This window comes from Fundulus heteroclitus, unplaced genomic scaffold (assembly GCF_011125445.2).
Source record: "Fundulus heteroclitus isolate FHET01 unplaced genomic scaffold, MU-UCD_Fhet_4.1 scaffold_74, whole genome shotgun sequence".
In the NCBI taxonomy this organism is placed as follows: Eukaryota; Metazoa; Chordata; class Actinopteri; order Cyprinodontiformes; family Fundulidae; genus Fundulus; species Fundulus heteroclitus.
The window spans coordinates 1047843-1065695 of NW_023397186.1; the positions used below are offsets into that span (position 1 = coordinate 1047843).

Consider the following 17853-nt stretch of genomic DNA (forward strand, 5'->3'; position numbering starts at 1 on the left):
CCTGCGTCGCTCTCACAGCGTCACGGTTGGCTTCGGTGTGAGCGGTTGAAATAGCACGTCGATAAAGATGACAGAGAAGTGGCTTATCCAATCATATGCAAGGATTTTTGATAAGGTCCAGCCTTCAAAAAAGGCAATTCCTATGGAGAGGTCCCAGATGGATGTAAGTGGAGCTAGGCGGAGCGAAATTCATCTGGCTAGAGTCAGGTTAGAACTCCATGGCATTTGTTCTGAAAATTAAAACTTAACGTGTATCTTTTACCATTCCATCTTCTTTAACCCCCAACAGGTTAGCGGCACTATCGACGATTCAATCCGCCACGCGATCAGCAAGCTGGCCCATTATCATGCCTGCTGCACGCGCATGGCAGAGCAGCACCTCATCGCCATGTGCGAGGACCACTCTCGCATCCTCCTGGCCGGCTGCCCTTCATACGACAAGCTGCTGTCCACTCATCACCGGGACGACTACATGGACATCATCAGGAGCTGGCTAGGTGGGCACGGACGAACTGCCGATGGATTCGATATACAGCACGGGATTTGGTCCTGTGAAACACTGGCTTTTAATTTCTGTATCTATTATGTTAACACTTATCTTTATAGCACGTCTATGGAGGAGTTGCATGCAGATTATTTTCAATTTGTAAGGCTGTCGCTCCTTAAATACAACTTTTCATTTATTGTTTGACATAAAAAGGAATCTTGATCACAGTAAAAGAAATCCCCAAGTTCTACGTGCCTTTGAAAATGCTCCCAGCTCTCTCTAAGAGCAAGTAGTTGCTGTTGTGGAAGTGCCGTTGATCGTGATCACAGACAACAAGCTGTCTTTGAAAGGTCTAGTTTCTATGGGGGGAAAAAAAGTAGAGTAAACACAGCTAAGTGGAACAGCAGTCTGCAGTCCGGTTATAAAGTCTTCTAGACAGATTTAAAATGGTCAAAGCACAGCGAGGATTGAAGCAGATCAAAGCAAATCATCAATAACAATTAAGAAATGCATAACGAGCGTGGCAAATCTTCCCTTAACTGTTGGAATTACCGTGGTCTGTTCCTACAGACTATGATAAAGATCAAAAACTGTCTCTGTGGCTGAAGCTTGAGTCTCTGCAAAACATTTTATTGTTATGGTTATAAAGTTTAGATAAGATTCTTCCAAATTGAAAGTCAGATTGGCCTGCAGGTAATTTTAATTTCACACTGAAAATACTGCGCACGCTTGAATTGTCTTCACTTTGCAGGCGACAAGGCGACGGACCGTGACTACATTGTGGCGCTGCAGCACCCAGTCACCACAGACATCCAGCACTCCATTAAAATCTACGGACTGATGCTGGACGCGCTGATCTCCTTCAACAAGAAGACGCTCATTCTCTTTCCTAATATTGATGCTGGTTTGTTACTTTTATGACTTTATTCTTTTACTCACAGGTGTTTTTCCACAAATAATTAAAATGTTGATTTTTTTTGTTTCATTATTGTAATTCACTTCATAAAATGAAACTCAGATGTAGATTCATTACAACTCAGGTCGTTAGTTCTGTTAATTTAATGACTGTCTTACAGCAAATGAAAAATTCAGTTTCTCAGAAAATTTGATTATATAAAAAGAACGTGTATTGACATGGCAGGTACGGTTCAGCATGTTCTCTGGACACCTGCAGAACATATTGTGCTGATTCGTCCTGGGATGGAGGTGATCGGCGGTGTTGGTTAAGCACCTTTTTTCAACCATACGTTTTCCTTCCACTGAACTTTCTGTTAATATGCTTCCATACAGCACTCTGAACAGCCAACAGCTTAAGCAATGACTTTCCACGGCTTGGGCGCTGTGTGGAGTGCGGTCAGTTGGTTGTGTGGGCCATAAAATGGGCAGCACAGTTGTATATTTAAAACCCTTTTTAACCCTTAATCTTTATTCAAATTTTCTGAATCTGGGAATTTTGGGTTTCCATTAGCCGCAAGGTAAAATTAATCAAAATTAATAGGTAGGCAATTGAAATAAACGACTCTGTGCGTCATGAATCTCTCACTCTGTCTCTCTCGCTTGTGTCTGAGACCATTGAGTTTCACATTTTCAAGCAAATTTCTAAAATTAACTTTTCAATTATATTTTAGTTCACTGAGATCTTTTGGGTTCGACAAGCACACAAATCAGCATTTGTGTGCTTGTCGAACCCAAAGGATGTGTTCAGATGTACTTATTAATGCAGGTAGTTGATTGAAAACATGGCATCGGGACTAAAACCCCGTCCTCCTCACCTGAACAGGGAGTAAGGAGATGGTGCGTGTCATGCGAAAGAAAGGCATCGAGCAGCACCCCAACTTTCGGGCAGTGAAGCACATTCCCTTTGAGCAGTTCATCCAGCTGGTGTGCCACGCGGGCTGCATGATAGGAAACAGCAGCTGCGGAGTGCGGGAGGCCGGGGCCTTCGGCACGCCGGTCATCAACCTGGGAACAAGGCAAACAGGCAGAGAAACAGGTAGGTTTGACCTTCTGTAAGAAAGCATTGAGGATTGCATTAGATTTAACAAAAAAATTTTTTTTATATCGGATATTTAAACTTTTAAATGTGTTAAGAAGAAAATTATCCTGAGTTACTGCTTAGAAAATATGTCAAGGAATGTATTTTGCCATTCAGCAATAAAGTATGTAAATGTCCCTTATCTTTATGGAGGCAGTTCTAGTGATAAAAAGCAACGTTACCAGTTGTATGATTAATATTAAGGCAAAAGTAAGTTGCAGCAGCCAGGGATTCAATAGCTGTCAATAATATAATCATTTTGACTTTTTTATTTTTATTTTTAAATATGATGAAACCAGTATCATACAGTAATTTCTTGCCAATAATGTAATAAAGTTTTTAAGCCAAAACGTATGTGGGTCACACGACAACTGAATTCTGACACGATCCATTAAGCGATCTAGATATAAAATGCACTTCACGGCAATTTAAGCAACGTTTCTCCCTGCATTTGTTTCCCCCACTGTCAAATAGTTTTTCCTTTGTTCAATATTTACTCTGGTATGTACCCGTATCTTCTACTCTTGTTGTTTCTTCAGAGATAACCTTAGATAAGACCGGTTTGCTCTATTTTCTTCCTCATTGCTATAATTGTGTGCAACTGTCACACCCGAATTTCCCCATTGCGGGACATAAAAGAAATTCTTATTCGTATTTAGATTACTGTATTGTAAATGGAATTTAATACCAAAAGTAATTCTGAAATTGAGGGATTCAACCATTGTTGAGGAGACGGTGCTGCTAGGTATGTATCCTTGGACGAATCAATATAAGTATATGATCCACTATACCTAATTTTGATGAGCAAGCTGTGGAAAAACTGCAAAAAAAAGGTATTATCAATCCGTCTTGTTTATATAAATGCTGTATGTTGTTACTTATAGGCAAGATACATGTTTGCTGGCAAAAAAAATGTCAGGTACATTATTACTATTACTAAGTGATTGTGTTATTGACTTGAAATGGCCAGTCCGATAATGGTTTGGAAACGGACAAAATAATGAATGGTAAAGGAGCAAATGTCCATAGAAAAGCACTGAAATGCCTTCAAAAAGTTTTGAGAAGTATTAAGACTATTTTAAAAGATTATAAGAAATTCCCAGTCCGTGCAAGCAGAACATTTGCACAGTGTCCACAAGTTTGCGCCACACACATCTTTTACCCATTATGTAAAACGTTAGCACATGCTTTTTCCATCTTAGTCATCATCAGGAAATGCATGAAGTTATGTTGTTGCTGGTTATTTTTAATGCTGCAACACTTCCTGTAACACTATCTTGATGCCACAAACTATGAAGTCACCTAATATCAAATTGTTTTTATTTCTAATTTTGCTTGTGGTTATCTTTAAAACCACTACATCATTTGTCTTCCAGGTGAAAATGTTCTACATGTCAGAGACGCTGACACCCATAACAAGATCTACCATGCCCTCGAGCTTCAGTTTGGCAAGCGATACCCCGGGTGTGTACTTCCCGAGTGTCCCGCCGGGTTGTCGGGCTCCACTTTATTTTATTTAGAAATTTATTTATTTATTGTGGGAAGGTCTAACTGCATCTTTTTAATTTTTGATTCCAGTTGTAAGTTGCACAGCAGAGGATGTCATCATCTAATTTGCATATTTGTTGATACAGTTGTAACCCAGGCTGTAGGAATAAGAAGCTTTTGCCAAGATAAATTAGTGATACAAATGACTTTTATGAAATTTACGAATTTTAATACATTGCCTGAATCCACAGTACATAAAACAAATTGTACCAAATAGACAGTTATCAGGCCTGCAGCTCCCACAAATAGATTTTTTTAACCCACTTTTTCTGAATACATAATGTATTTACTACTTTCCGGATGGAAGGATGATTTTTTCCCAGTATAACAAAGTGTTTCTGAACAGGATTACCAAATATAGCTTTAAGAGAAACAATTCTGACCTTAAATATATTGCCTGAAAATTAAGTTCATAGAGTTGTTCTGTAAAAGTAAAAAAAATTATCAAATTTAGTGAGTTATGAAGGAATTTGTGCCTTGAGTTTGACAACTGCAATTATCCCTGAATATGTATCATTTTAAAGATGTGAATCTGTCACTTGGATAACTAAAGATTTTACTACATGTTTTTGTCTTAAAACTTCATATTAATCTTTGTTTGGTGTGGTGAAAAAGAAGAAATATTTCCAATGTTTCCAAGAAATATAGTGACACAAATGATTATTTTTAACCCAGCTCTAAAATCTATGGCGACGGAAACGCGGTGCCTCGTATCCTAAAGTTTCTGAGTGACATTGACCTGGAAGAGCCCCTCCAAAAGACCTTCTGCTTCCCCCCTGTGAAAGACCCCATATCGCAGGACATCGATCACATCCTGGAGACACAGAGCGCTCTGGCCGTCGACCTGGGAGGGACCAACCTGAGGGTGGCCATTGTCTGCATGAGGGTAGGGCTAAGAGACCGTTGCCTAAAGAGACAGATTCCATCTCTCTAATTTATAATATGATAGAAAAGTTGATTTATAAAGTAATTCGATTCAAAAAGTCATGACTACAGATTTGACAGCAAACAGTCACTGATTGAAAAGCCTCAAAAATGAATTGCTGATGAAGTTTCATAGTGTTGTGTCCAAGCATTTTATTGGAAAGTTGAGTAGAAGGAAAAACTGGTGGAAATAAGGTGCACAAGCAACACATTGGTAAAGCAAAACAGGGCAAACAAAACGAGGAGAGTGCCTTTAGCAATAATAATTCACATTTACTTCACAAAATAATGTGATCTATATGAAGTCAGAACTTATGGGCTTGACATACTTTACCCATTTTGACCATATTTTGTAGAATTTGTCCAGGTTGACTTTAAGGCTAAATAAGTCTTTCCATCATGTAGATTTCTTGAATAATGTGGATCCATTCTTCAATGGCTGGAGGTCCGATTTTAGCCACTTCCTTATTATGGCTTTCTTACACGCCACCAAGTGTATCCTGAGCAGGTGCTTCTCTTCTTTTCTCCAGTTTGTTTGATCAGTTTGAACAGTATCACAATAACAAGGTATTTCACATCCAAATACGTTATCAACAGGTCCACATACCGATAAGGTCTGAGAACAAAACCATCCAAAAGAAAATATGGAAATGATTGGCCCCTGTCAAGTGGCAGAGTCTCAAACATGAGTCGCCAATGCCTTGATGACTTTTTTGAATGGGTGTGATTATTAAAAAAAAAAAAAAAAAAAAAAAAAAAAAAAAAAAAAAAAAAAACATGACCACATTTTTCCAACCGAATTCACTCTATGTATTTGAGACTGCAATAGAGCTTTGATTTGGTTTGAGGGAGATTTACAAGAATTGGGCTGCAGCTGGAGCCGATGCTTAAAGAACCACTCAGATGTGTCTAGGACATGAGCTACCACGTTTTTTTGTTAAGCCCCTCCTGAACCAGGAACAACATCAGAAGCGTCTTCACATTTTAAAATGTATTTACTGGAATACATTTCCTTGTCATTGATATTCCGGTTTGTCAAGATGCCCCTAAGTTGTTGTGAAAAAGCTGGAACGTCATGAAGAGAAGATATTGTGGAGCTAAATTCTGTCCAATGTTTTATTGGCCCTCATATAATTTTCCATAAAATCCCAAATCCTCTTAAATCCAAATACTATTTGACTCCAGCAGTCTTTTTTTTATTTTACACATTGTAGAAAAATATTATCTTTTATAACCTTTAATAGAATATTGTAAAAATGAAATCATTTATTCATTTTCTTTCTTTTTCCAATTTTCTCTTTCCAGGGCAACATAGTAAAGAAATACACTGAGCCCAACCCTAAGACGTTCGAGGAAAGGATGCGTTTGATATTAAAGACGTGCAAAGATGCTGTGCGAGATGCTGTGCACCTCAACTGCAGAATCCTTGGCGTTGGTATGAAAACACGTGCAGCTCACCCTCCTGAAGCCAAAAAAAAAAAAAAGTCTGTAAAGCTGAGGCACACTAATCTTAATTTTTTTAATTTGTAGGCATTTCCACCGGTGGACGCGTAAACCCACAGGAAGGCATCGTCCTTCACTCTACCAAGCTGATCCACGAGTGGTCCTCCGTGGACCTGAGGACCCCCATCTCGGACGCCCTGGGTCTACCCGTCTGGGTCGACAACGACGGCAACTGTGCCGTGCTGGCCGAGAAGAAGTTTGGCCACGGCAGGGGGGTAGAAAACTTTGTCACAGTCATCACAGGAACAGGTGAGAAAGAAGGTATCGCATGAAATCACTTTTTTGTTTTTTTATCACAAATATAATTCTCACTTTCCTGCTGGACAACTGAACAGTGTTAACCAAAGATGCTTTCAGAAACATTGTTGGAAGGGAATTTGATGGTTTATTTCTAACTATAATGACTAAAAGTTAAACATAATTATCTGCACAATAAAGGAGCAAAAAGCAAAATTTCAACATGTTGAGCAAAACAAGAAGTGTAACAAGTCACAGGTCAAATTATGCTTATTGCTCCTTTAAAATAACATGAAAATATATCAATATACTGTATTTATATTTTTGATATAACCTTATACAGCATATATTTTTTTTGTTTTTTTACCAAGGGTCAAGATTCTGTGCTGAAAACACTTATTGTCACCCCTGGTGAAGATGCGTTTAAAGCCTTAGAAAAGTGACAAATCTTTAATTGCAGTAGAAAAATCTCACATGAAGCGTTTTAGAAAAATCCATCCTTTTAGTTTCAGTTAATTTATTGAGTAGGGGTAGCATGTTGATGCGTTATAGAAATAGTTGTTTTTAACAAAACCACTAGGTACTGAAAGTATGCAGTGGTGAAATATTTTGAATTTCTTTTAAAATGATTGAAGGCAAAAATAAAACAATGGCTCTTACGATTAAAAAAGTTGCCGATCCCTGTCCTGAAGAGAAACAGTAGCTTAGTGCATGCTTTGTCAGTTTAAATATTTTATCCACCAGTCACATTATTGCCAGTTTAGTAATTAAAGCCTTCATTTCTAATTAGCTATTAAATTGTTGTTATCATGGGCACTGAATGTATATCTTGACTCTGTAGGTATTGGAGGAGGGCTTATCCATAACCATGAGCTGATCCATGGTAGTACCTTCTGTGCTGCTGAGCTGGGCCACATCAAGGTTTCCCTGGAAGGCCCAGAGTGTTCGTGTGGCAGTCAGGGCTGCATAGAAGCCTTTGCGTCTGGTATGGCCCTGCAGAGGGAGGCGAAACGGTTGCATGACGGTGAGTGTCGTCACCTCCTCTATGCTGTTGACCTAAAATAACAGCTGATGGTATTATTCAAAAGTCGCACACGTGTAACCCACATATAGCATTTGGTTAACCTTACCTGCAAGAGGAATTCTTGTGGTATTTCTGCATTCACAAACACATGAGAAGCCATCTTGTACTGCTCCGGCTTCAATTGTTTGTGTCTAAACCAAAAACGGGTTGAGCCGCATTATGGTTTAAGGCGGGACGTACCGGTGCGGCGGAGCCCACAGCTGAACCAACATAAACATGGACAGGGATGGAAACCGAATTCTGTACTTTTCTAGGCACCAACCGAATCCTGTCGGTACTACCAATTCACGTGGTATCAAATGGCAACATGTTTCGGTACCTCAACGCATCACTGTGACTCACACTGCAAAAATGGATCTAAAAATAAGTAAAATGTTCTTAAAGTTAGTGTATTTGTCCTTTATTTGAGCATGTAAATAAGATTATTTGCCAACGGAATGAGTATTTTTACCCCTAAAATAAGATAATTAGACATACTGCACTTGAAATAAGATGATTGAGAAGAGTTGTTCCTATTTTAAGTGCAAAAATCTTATTCCATTGGCAAATCATCTTATTTACCTGCTCAAATCAAGGACAAATACACTCATTTTAAGAACATTTTACTTATTTCAAGTTCTGTTTTTGCAGTGCAGGGATCTGAAGAGTGGTCGATTTTCCATGTCGATCATGAACACAGCTGACTAGAGGCTACTGACGACATCACAAGAGCGTGATGACGTCAGTAGCCTCTGATCCAGTAAGCAAAGCATGGCTGACAGAAAGCACCTGAAAGTCTGGCGCCACTTTCCAAAAAGCGCTGCATATTACACTCAATGCAATATTTATAAGGCGAAGACCAAGGCCAGCGGTGGGAATACTTCCAATCTGAGGAAGCACCTGGACACTGCTGCCAATTTAGCAAATTTCTCAATATATTTAGCGACTTTTTGGACGCATCTAGTAACCTTTTTTTTTTTTTTTTTTTCAAAAAAGCTACTAGCAAAAAATCTATCAACTTTCTTCAGTTATCGGTGACTTTCAGTGAAAGCACTATTTGTTCTGCAGTTATGGTCTTGGGAGTGCGGCGAGTGCTGCTGTGAGCCTCATCTTACTTCTCCAAGCCTTGTCTCACAGACAGCTGCTGATGCTGCCTTGTCCTGAAACTCGCCTGTAGTCAGAGCAAAGCGAGCAGAGGAAAGCTTCTGTTCCGTCATTGCAAATGTATCCTGCCCTGATTTACAAAGTGAGATGTTCTTAATAGTTGTTTTTTTTATGAAACATATGCTTAAAACGAGGAGGTCCACGCGTCGAGTACGCGTGGACCTTTGCGGAGTGAAGTACACCCGTGTATGTGGGGGGCCTTTACATTAATGCACTTCTAGTTTCAACATTACAGTCAGGCAGTCTTGTAGACAGCTCAGGGGACCAATCAGGTAGTGACACAGTGTACCGTAATGCTCTGAATATCCATTGAGCGGTGTACTTACACATTTAAAAAAAAAAATTGAGCACATCATACCACATAAAATTGCTCAGTAAGCACAACTTTGATCATTTTTTATATATATATATATATATATATATATATATATATATATATATATATATATATATATATATATATATATATATATATATTAATTATCAATTTTTGAGAAGATTTAAGCATTTTAAGTGCCCAATAAAATACGGTAATAAACTGACATTTATTACTACATAAACACACAAAAGTACCGAAAATAGGTACCATTAAGTACCAGTATCAATTCCCAGGTACCGGGTTATCGGCCCCGTATCGGCTCAAATGTGAAATGTACCCATCCCTATCGGAGGACGCACGCGTAGCTGCTGCTTTCACACCTGTTTTGTAAGAATCCAAGATTTCATCTTTTGAAAGAACAGCAAGATATGCCTTGACTAGCTTACATACTTGTGGTTTCTCATGACGTCTGCTGCTTCTGTTTTAATTTGATTGCATGATTAGCTAAAACCAACCTTTTGTAGGCAGGCACTAGGTGTCGCTTCGCCCAATCAGCTCAGAGAGTTCTGCTGAAATGTCCTCCTTTCGCCAAACAGATGCAAATGGAGCAGCCCCAGATTTATAATGTGCAGAACCAGAGTGCTACACAATCTCAATCTGGCTGGCCGGGTTAAGCATTTGTTTTTTTTAAATCAAATTTGATAGACAGAATGTATGTGGATTCATGGGGGGGTCATGGCCGAGTGGTTAGAGCAGCGCGCTTGCACTCAAAGAAGGATGCAAGTACCCGGTTCGATCCCCAGTGCCGGCACTCTGGATCCTTGAGCAAGACCCTTAACCCCAGATTGCTCCCCGAGCGCCGCACATGGCAGCCCACTGCTCCCCTAGGGTGATGGGTTAAAAGCAGAGACCAAATTTCATTGTAATGTATGTTTCAATGTATGTTTAAATGACAATAAAGATGATATTACTATTACATCTAACCTGTTGTGATTTGCTCTCCAGAGGACCTGCTGAAGGTGGAGGGGATGGATATGAACCTTGCTGAGCCAATCACTGCTGCCCACCTCATCAGCGCAGCCAATAATGGCAACTCCAAAGCCAACGCCGTCCTGCACAAAGGTTCAAGCACAAACGCTGACACGCACATTGCTGAGGAGTGACACAACAAACAAAAATTAAATAAATGTTTCCAACTATAGTCTTGATTTAGCAGGATTAAAATGTAGTAATAGATAATTTGATCAATACAAAGATAGATGTCTGACTTTTAGAATGATTGCGCTAAGGAAATGTATCTGCAGCTCCGGTTTCCCTGTTAATATAACACGGGTTCCAAATTCCAAGAATATTAATTTCAATGTATCAATAGTCTAACAGGCCTTAACTTTAAATATAAGTATTCAAATATTAGTTCACTCATTATTATCTAATTATTTTTAAGAAAAAAGACCATGTGTGACTGGCAAGCTAAATTTGAAAATGATGGGTAAAAATATTTTACAGCTTCAGTTTACATTTAAATTAACAAGAGAACTTCAGGTTGTTGCCTAATGAGGCGTTCTTCGAAAATTTAGGACAAATTGACTGGAGAAACCATGTCAGAAAAGCCTTCTCAAATCAATAATTAATAATGCAGATTTTGAAAGACATTATTATGATGCGTCCCTTTTTTAACTAAATCATTCAGAAATAAAAGGCATTCCCCGAGCTCGGGGTTTGCTCGGCCATTTTTGCCCCCAGCCCTGCTAAATAAGTCATTTAGAGCCACAAATTATTTTCTATTTTTTTTAGGGCTGGGCAAGTTAACGCGTTAATTTCGCGTTAATTCATTAGACTATTATCGGCGATATTTATTTTATCGCGCATTAACGCATGTTGCTCACATGCTTTCAGTCAGTGTCAGTCAGCATGCGGGCTGACTGCAGCGCGCTGACTGCAGCAGCACTCTCCTGCTCCCCCTCCCCTCTCATACATGGCTCAGCGGCGCCAGCCAATCAGCACGCAGGCTCAGCCTGGCCCGCCCACTCAGCTCTCACACAAACTTCAGCGCCATCTGACAAACTTAAAGAAACAGCTGAGAGAGACTAACCTGACAACAGCCAGCTGCATGTATCGCTCCGCCTAGCTCCACTCACGTATGTGAGTGGAGCTAGGCGGAGCGATACATGCAGCTGGCTGTTGTCAGGTTAGAGAGAGACCGCAGCAGCGAAAAAACACGAACAGGGGAAGTAGCACCGTTTGGCTTTATTTTAATACCGTAAATGAAATCAAGCTGTATGTTTTGTAAAAAGCCGGTTCATTTCAGTGGAAACACAACAAATTTATCTAAGCACGTGAAAAAACATGAAAACGTCGAGCCCCAGAAACGGAGAGAGGAGACGAAACTTCTCTCATTGCCCCGACAGACCCACAGACGTCTCTGACTGAGGCGTTTCAGTCCTCCATGGAACATCCAGGTAGATCAGTGGATGGATGGATGGATGGATGGATGGATGGATGGATGGATGGATGTTACTGGAGCCCACACATAACATGTAATTAAGACATTGAAAGAACCCAGTACATATATTAAAATGTGTTATTTAAGATAAGATAACATTAGCTAATCCTTTTTTTATCCCACGACGGGGAAATTTATAGGATTAAAGCAACAGGCAGGTGCACACAACACAGACAAAATTACATAAGGATTGAAATATATAAGAGGTGGATTAGCGAAAAAACACTGAACATAACATTATTATTATTATTATTATTATTATTATTATTATTATTATTTAATTGTAATAATAAAATAAAAAAACACAAAACCCAAAAGGTCAACAGTTTCATGATACATCAAGCTTAGGGACTGGCTAATATACAGCAGGTCAAAAAAGGCCATATTTTGGCTGCAGTGCTTGTTCTCTTATGAAGAAAAGATCAACTAGTGCACTAAATTCAATAGATGGGTTGAAAATATCCAGTATAAAATAAATGCTACAAATGTTACAACACTTTTGTTCATATGGCAGCAGAACATTAAAATAAAAGTGCTCTTTACACTACTTTTGAATTCATTCTTGGAGTTTGTAAATACAATGCGATTAATCGCGATTAATCGCGATTAATCAAGGCGATTAATCGCGATTAAATATTTTAATCGTTGCCCAGCCCTAATTTTTTTACAATAGAAAATCTGCTGTAATTTTTTTAAACAACATTTTAGTTCTATTTGTAGGTTTTAAATTAAAGAAAAACTAAAATCTTTTGCAAAAACAGGATGATACATTTTCTTCAATGCTAATTCAAAGCTATCTGTTCTGGCTGTAATTTTTAGAATGCACTTTCTACTGCATGGACGAATAATCCCTTAAAGAAGCAATAAGTGAAATTTCACCACTAGGTGGGCTGTTGAGCACTGTCTGTAGACTAAAACATGTGTGGCAAGTGACAAACGCGGCCTGTTGCTTCTTCCTATCTCATTCATTGAAGGTCCGACTCCCCCTGGTTTGGAGATTTGGTAGAAAAGGAGAAACAAATGATCAGAGACAAACATTTAAAATATGCATATTTATTACAATTGGAATTGCTTCCAATTGGAGACAAAAACACTTGCAAGCTTCATACCACCTTGTTTGGTATATTTACCTGACATCCTACCCCATGTTGCTGCCAGCGATTTGTCTGCTCTCATACCCCCAATCGCATGTTTTAATAGGCTGAGCAGCCCTTCCTGTTAGTATGGGGATGTTAGGGCCCAGGCATTGAGGCTCCAGGTCCGATCTGCTCCGAAACAAAGGAGACTGTTCTCCCAAGAGTCTTCGTGAAGTAAGGTTGAGTTAGCACCCAAGTGTCCTATCAGGGGTCAACTTAGATGACCTCAAGAACCATAAAATAGCTTTCAGACCTTAACAACAAACACCCTGTGAGCTGTGCCAGTTGCCCTCCCAGAGCTTGAAAGAATTTAATTGCTTTCGAGTGACTCTTGCAAAACCCCCACCACCTGTAAACTCCAAGACAGTTTAGGGATTAAAAGGTACCTCTTATTGTTTTCATAAAAATACCTGATTAATACAACAACTAATCCATAACAGAAGCCAGGCCCTTATCCAACTACACAATTCAAGCACCACCAGTTATTCGCTTCAATTTAACATACTTTGTCAAACAGAGAAAACCCTGAAGCTAAGCGAGGATCACTCTGGGCAGCTCACAAGCCCACCAGGCTGCGTTAAACAATGCTAACTGTGTTAGCTGGGCTACCAGCTACTAACATCACATAAACAGTAACACCTGGGCGCCCTTGTGGCGCAGCAGGTAGCGCGACCCATATATACGGAGGCCTTAGTCCTCGACGAGGTCGACCCGGGTTCGAATCCGACCTGTGGTCCTTTGCCGCATGTCTCCCCCCCTCTCCCCCCCCCCCTCCCCCCTTTCCTGTCAGGCTACTTTTCATTAAAAAAACCCCGAGCCACTAGAGCTGCGAAAAAGCCCCCCCAAAAAAATAAAAAATTATAAAAAACAGTAACACTTGGCCCATTGCTGGTCAAATTCCAACAATTAACCCACATGACACATCTGTAGCATTACACTGAATCAAATCAGCATAGATACGCAAGTCAAACAAGACTGCAATACCAACAAAAACAGACGTTTGACTTCATGCTGTTACTCGTCTGAGTCAAACCGGAGCTGCTTCTGCACCCAAAATGCTCTCCACCTCAGAAAGGCGAGACCAATGTTAATCCTTGTTTTGTCTCTTTTCTTCTGACAACTTCTTTGTCAAAGACAGCTGTTCTTTGTGGTAATAATCTGTCCTGATCGTCTTCAGGTCAACGCGGCGGTGGCGTTTTATGAGGGAGTGGCTAAGTCCTGAGTAAAAGCTGCTTAAATAGACGTAAATGCTTGCGCGGCCGGCCCAGCTTTGTATACTTGAGAACAACAGAGAGATGGTGTGTGATGTCATACCATATTCCATCTGAAAAGATACCTTTAGTTCTTCACAAAACTATTTTTTTCATTTCTTCTATCTAAAATAATGAAATTCCGCTTATTGCTCCTGTAAATATGGGCTTAATGTGTCAATAGAGAGAGACACTTTTTTGTTCAGTAGAGCTGTTTTCGGAGCAGATCCACATCTTGGCCTAGTTTCAGAATTGCGACACACAAGCTTTTGTTTTTACACATTTACGACTTGCAAATAGCTTTGTGAATTTGACTGCCAGTGACTTGTAGGTTTATACTGCATTGGAGCTAAAAAGAAAGCTGAAAAGTTGTAGTAAAAAAAAATCCAACTGTTCTGTGTCTCTTTCCTTCTTTTGCAGCATCCATGGCACTCGGTGTTGGGATTGTAAACATCCTCCACATAGTCAACCCCTCGCTGGTGATTTTATCTGGAGTCCTGGCCTCGTATTACCAGGCCCCAGTGCAGGACGTCATCAAAGAGAGAGCACTTGTCTCCGCCCAGAGCATCAAGGTCCTCAAATCTGACTTGGAAGAACCGGCCTTACTTGGCGCTGCTAGCATGGTGTTAGACTACGCAACTAGAAGGACATACTGAAAAGTGTCGGTTCTGAAAATGTCAGAGCACACTTGAACACGTTTTACCGGAACATACCGAGTACATGTTTGATAAGGAGCACGGGCTTCTAGTAAAGACTTGAATCAAATATTGCAATTAATCCTTATCCTAATTTAAACTTGGATTGTTTTTTTTTTATGGGTCTTACTTGGTTTAGTTTTTAATTGGGGGAGGGCTTGAGTGATAGACTAGATTATAACAGAATATTAATTTTTTCCTGTCTGAAAAGCTAAATTATTTTTGTGTGTGTTTTTTACCATCTAATTTGTGAAGCATTTACCAGTTGCCTTTGTGTTTTGCTGAATTTAAGCAACCACAGATTTTATCCATCCGTGTTTCTTCCGTTAACGTCACCACTGACAGCTATGTTGACACCATTGTGGTTAAGGTTGTGAACCATTTTGTTTACTTTTTTTATTTTTATTTTTTATTTTATTTTTTTACACACAAACATTTGTGCTAGTTCTTGGCTCTGCCAGTCCAAACAAAAAAAGCTCTGGAACTATCCGAGCTTTTTATGACAGTTTTTAAAGCACTAAGGCTACTATGTGCACTTTGTTGGAGACAATCTTATTGTTGTAATCTGCGTCTGTTTGGTGTGCAAAAATTGGTGATGGAGAACAGCAGCGAAAAGTTGATGTCTGCCACCTGAATTGCAACCTACACTTCACTGGCGATTATTTTTATATGACGAGATTCCTGTTGTGTTTAGTCGTTCTTTGTTTTTCTTTTTTTCTTTTTTTTTTTTTGCTCAGAACTTGCCAAATTCTTCATTTTGCCCCTCCTGATATTCTCATCTTCTTGGCAGATTTGTTTTGCTGTATGGTTCACTTTCGTCAAACCTCTGCTAGTGTCTTGTGAGTTGTCAGAAACTGTTTCCAAATCCAAATGGCGCCCTTGAAATGGTCCCCAGACGTTCCCACGTTAAAGTTCCCAAAATATTCATTCAGTTTAGGGTTTATTTGCTTTGGTTTAAAGATTATCGTCTTCTCTGTAATCCCAAAGTCATTGTATCACTTTAACCTGAATGTTTTGGGGTAATAAAACCATACTGTAGTTCTTCATCACCAAGAACTGCTTTGACACAGTGGACCGATTAATTTTTATTTTTTTACTGGAATTAAAAACTGTTCTGATCAAATTTTAACATAATTGTATTATGTTTGTGTTTCTGCTGCTATTTGGGTTGTCCACAAAAGAAGTACTTTTGTTTCTTGGGTGGGGGAATGGAATCCTGGATATTATAAACTGACTTATGGTGGGAAGTGTGCAACATGCTGGAAATATCTCTTATTGGCTCCCTACAGTAAAATGAAGCTTTATTTAAGCTCACAGAGCTTTTTTTTTTTTGTTTTTTTTAAACAAAACTCAGATGTGACCAAAGTTTTGTCAAGGCGTTTTGCTGTACAGTAGCTTCTATTTCCGTTATGATGAATAAATTTGTCAGTTTTCTCTATATCTTGTATGATTGTTTCTGTCTTTCAGGTGGAATGCCAGCTATTCTAGTCATTTTTATATGTCCATGTTTTGTTATCAATTAAATTTAGGGTGCACATCAGAGGCCTAAGGCTGTACTGACAGATGAGAACTGTTTAAGTTTTACAGCTGTTACATGCTGGTGAGGGCTTGAAGATCATTCAGTTTTTTACACACATTGTAATGTAGTAATGCTACATTACTATTGACCTAATGAAGACATTGAAAGGATGCTTTTTGAACATAAATGATTAGGTTAGTATCTACCTCTGCATACTGTGTTGTACATTGTATGCTGCTTAAATATTAAAAATATATTTCTATACTTTTATTGGTCTGTTGGTCCAAATAATAAACATTTTAGATATTAAAGAGTCTTTGCTTTTGTTTGGGGTCTGTCCTTAGAGCTTAGGGAAAGATTTACTATCCAAAACGAAAGCATAATTGACTAATTCCTCAGAACTGCAGTGTACCTCCAATTGTAGTTTTTCTGCTCACTGTGTAGATTTCAAGTGTTTCGAGTTCATATTTTCTAATTTTTCTAGCTGTTTTAATTGAGTCACTCCGAGATTGTTCTCATGTTGTAAAACCCAACCTTCTTGCTCCTAGATGCACACTTCCAGAGTCAGGTGAATGTTTGCTTGTCACCTGAGATCTCGGAGACTATCGGATTCGTCAATTATTAAACAGTGGGGCACTGTGCTATAGCAGGACAAAGTTATTTTGTTGCAGGAACACATGCTTGTGTTTTACAGAAGACTTGGGTAAAGCTAGAGCCATGCAAAAATCAATTCTGTGTGGTTTTTATAAGAGCAGAACAAGAAATTGCTGTCAGATTAAAGTATTGCTATGTCTGTGAATTTTACAGAAATGGTTAAAAATATATATATATATATATATTTGCCCCACCATAGTGCAACTACCAAATGTAAAGTGGTAGGAGCAGAGAAATGAAACCTGGCACAGACCTGTATAAGACGACTGAAATAAAATTTGAAAAATGTAGTGCTCTGCAAACGTATTCATACCTCTAAACCTTAATATAGTAAAATTTCATCAACAGGTAATTGTATTTTATTGGGATTCCATGTGCTAGACACAATAAAGCACATGATTGCATTGAAAGATGGAGGAAAACAGAGCAAACTTTTTTACTTATCTTCCTAGCCTCAATACCTATACTTTGACTAAGCCATTGACATACATGAGTCTACTTCAATCTAAAAACCATTCTATTGTTGTGTTGGCTGTATGCTTAGAGTTGTCATTGTGCTGGTAGGTGACTCACTGCCCAGGGTTCTTTTTTTAACTAATACATCACAGTACTACTTGCTGCAGAGCTGCTAAACAAGGATATTGACTTCCAGCTTACCAGTCGTGTGAATCCTCTGAATTTTGTAGACCAAGCTATAGGAAGCTAAAACTACAAGTGGATAAGTGAAAATGCTCAGTTGTTCATTACCTCACCCCCCCCCCCCCCCTGCTGAGTGATGTACCTGCTTTAGATTTAAAGAGACAGCACCAAAACGAG

General features: G+C 39.1%; 1 protein-coding gene across 5 annotated transcripts in view; it reads left to right on the forward strand.

Annotated features, from left to right (window-relative positions):
• The window catches only part of gne (glucosamine (UDP-N-acetyl)-2-epimerase/N-acetylmannosamine kinase), a 28298-nt gene extending 11996 nt beyond the window's left edge, over positions 1-16302 (forward strand). For 4 of the 5 annotated variants that reach the window (XM_021318739.2, XM_021318737.2, XM_021318738.2 and 1 more), the window contains 10 exons: positions 290-497; positions 1239-1391; positions 2268-2480; positions 3899-3986; positions 4746-4956; positions 6300-6429; positions 6525-6758; positions 7576-7758; positions 10286-10402; positions 14590-16302. In XM_021318739.2, the coding sequence (XP_021174414.2) occupies positions 290-497; positions 1239-1391; positions 2268-2480; positions 3899-3986; positions 4746-4956; positions 6300-6429; positions 6525-6758; positions 7576-7758; positions 10286-10402; positions 14590-14825 (1773 nt within the window). In that variant the 3' untranslated portion in view covers positions 14826-16302. The remainder of the gene's footprint in view (positions 1-289; positions 498-1238; positions 1392-2267; positions 2481-3898; positions 3987-4745; positions 4957-6299; positions 6430-6524; positions 6759-7575; positions 7759-10285; positions 10403-14589) is intronic. The other variant, XM_012866953.3, reaches the window with a different exon arrangement.
• Positions 16303-17853: the final 1551 nt, after the last annotated feature.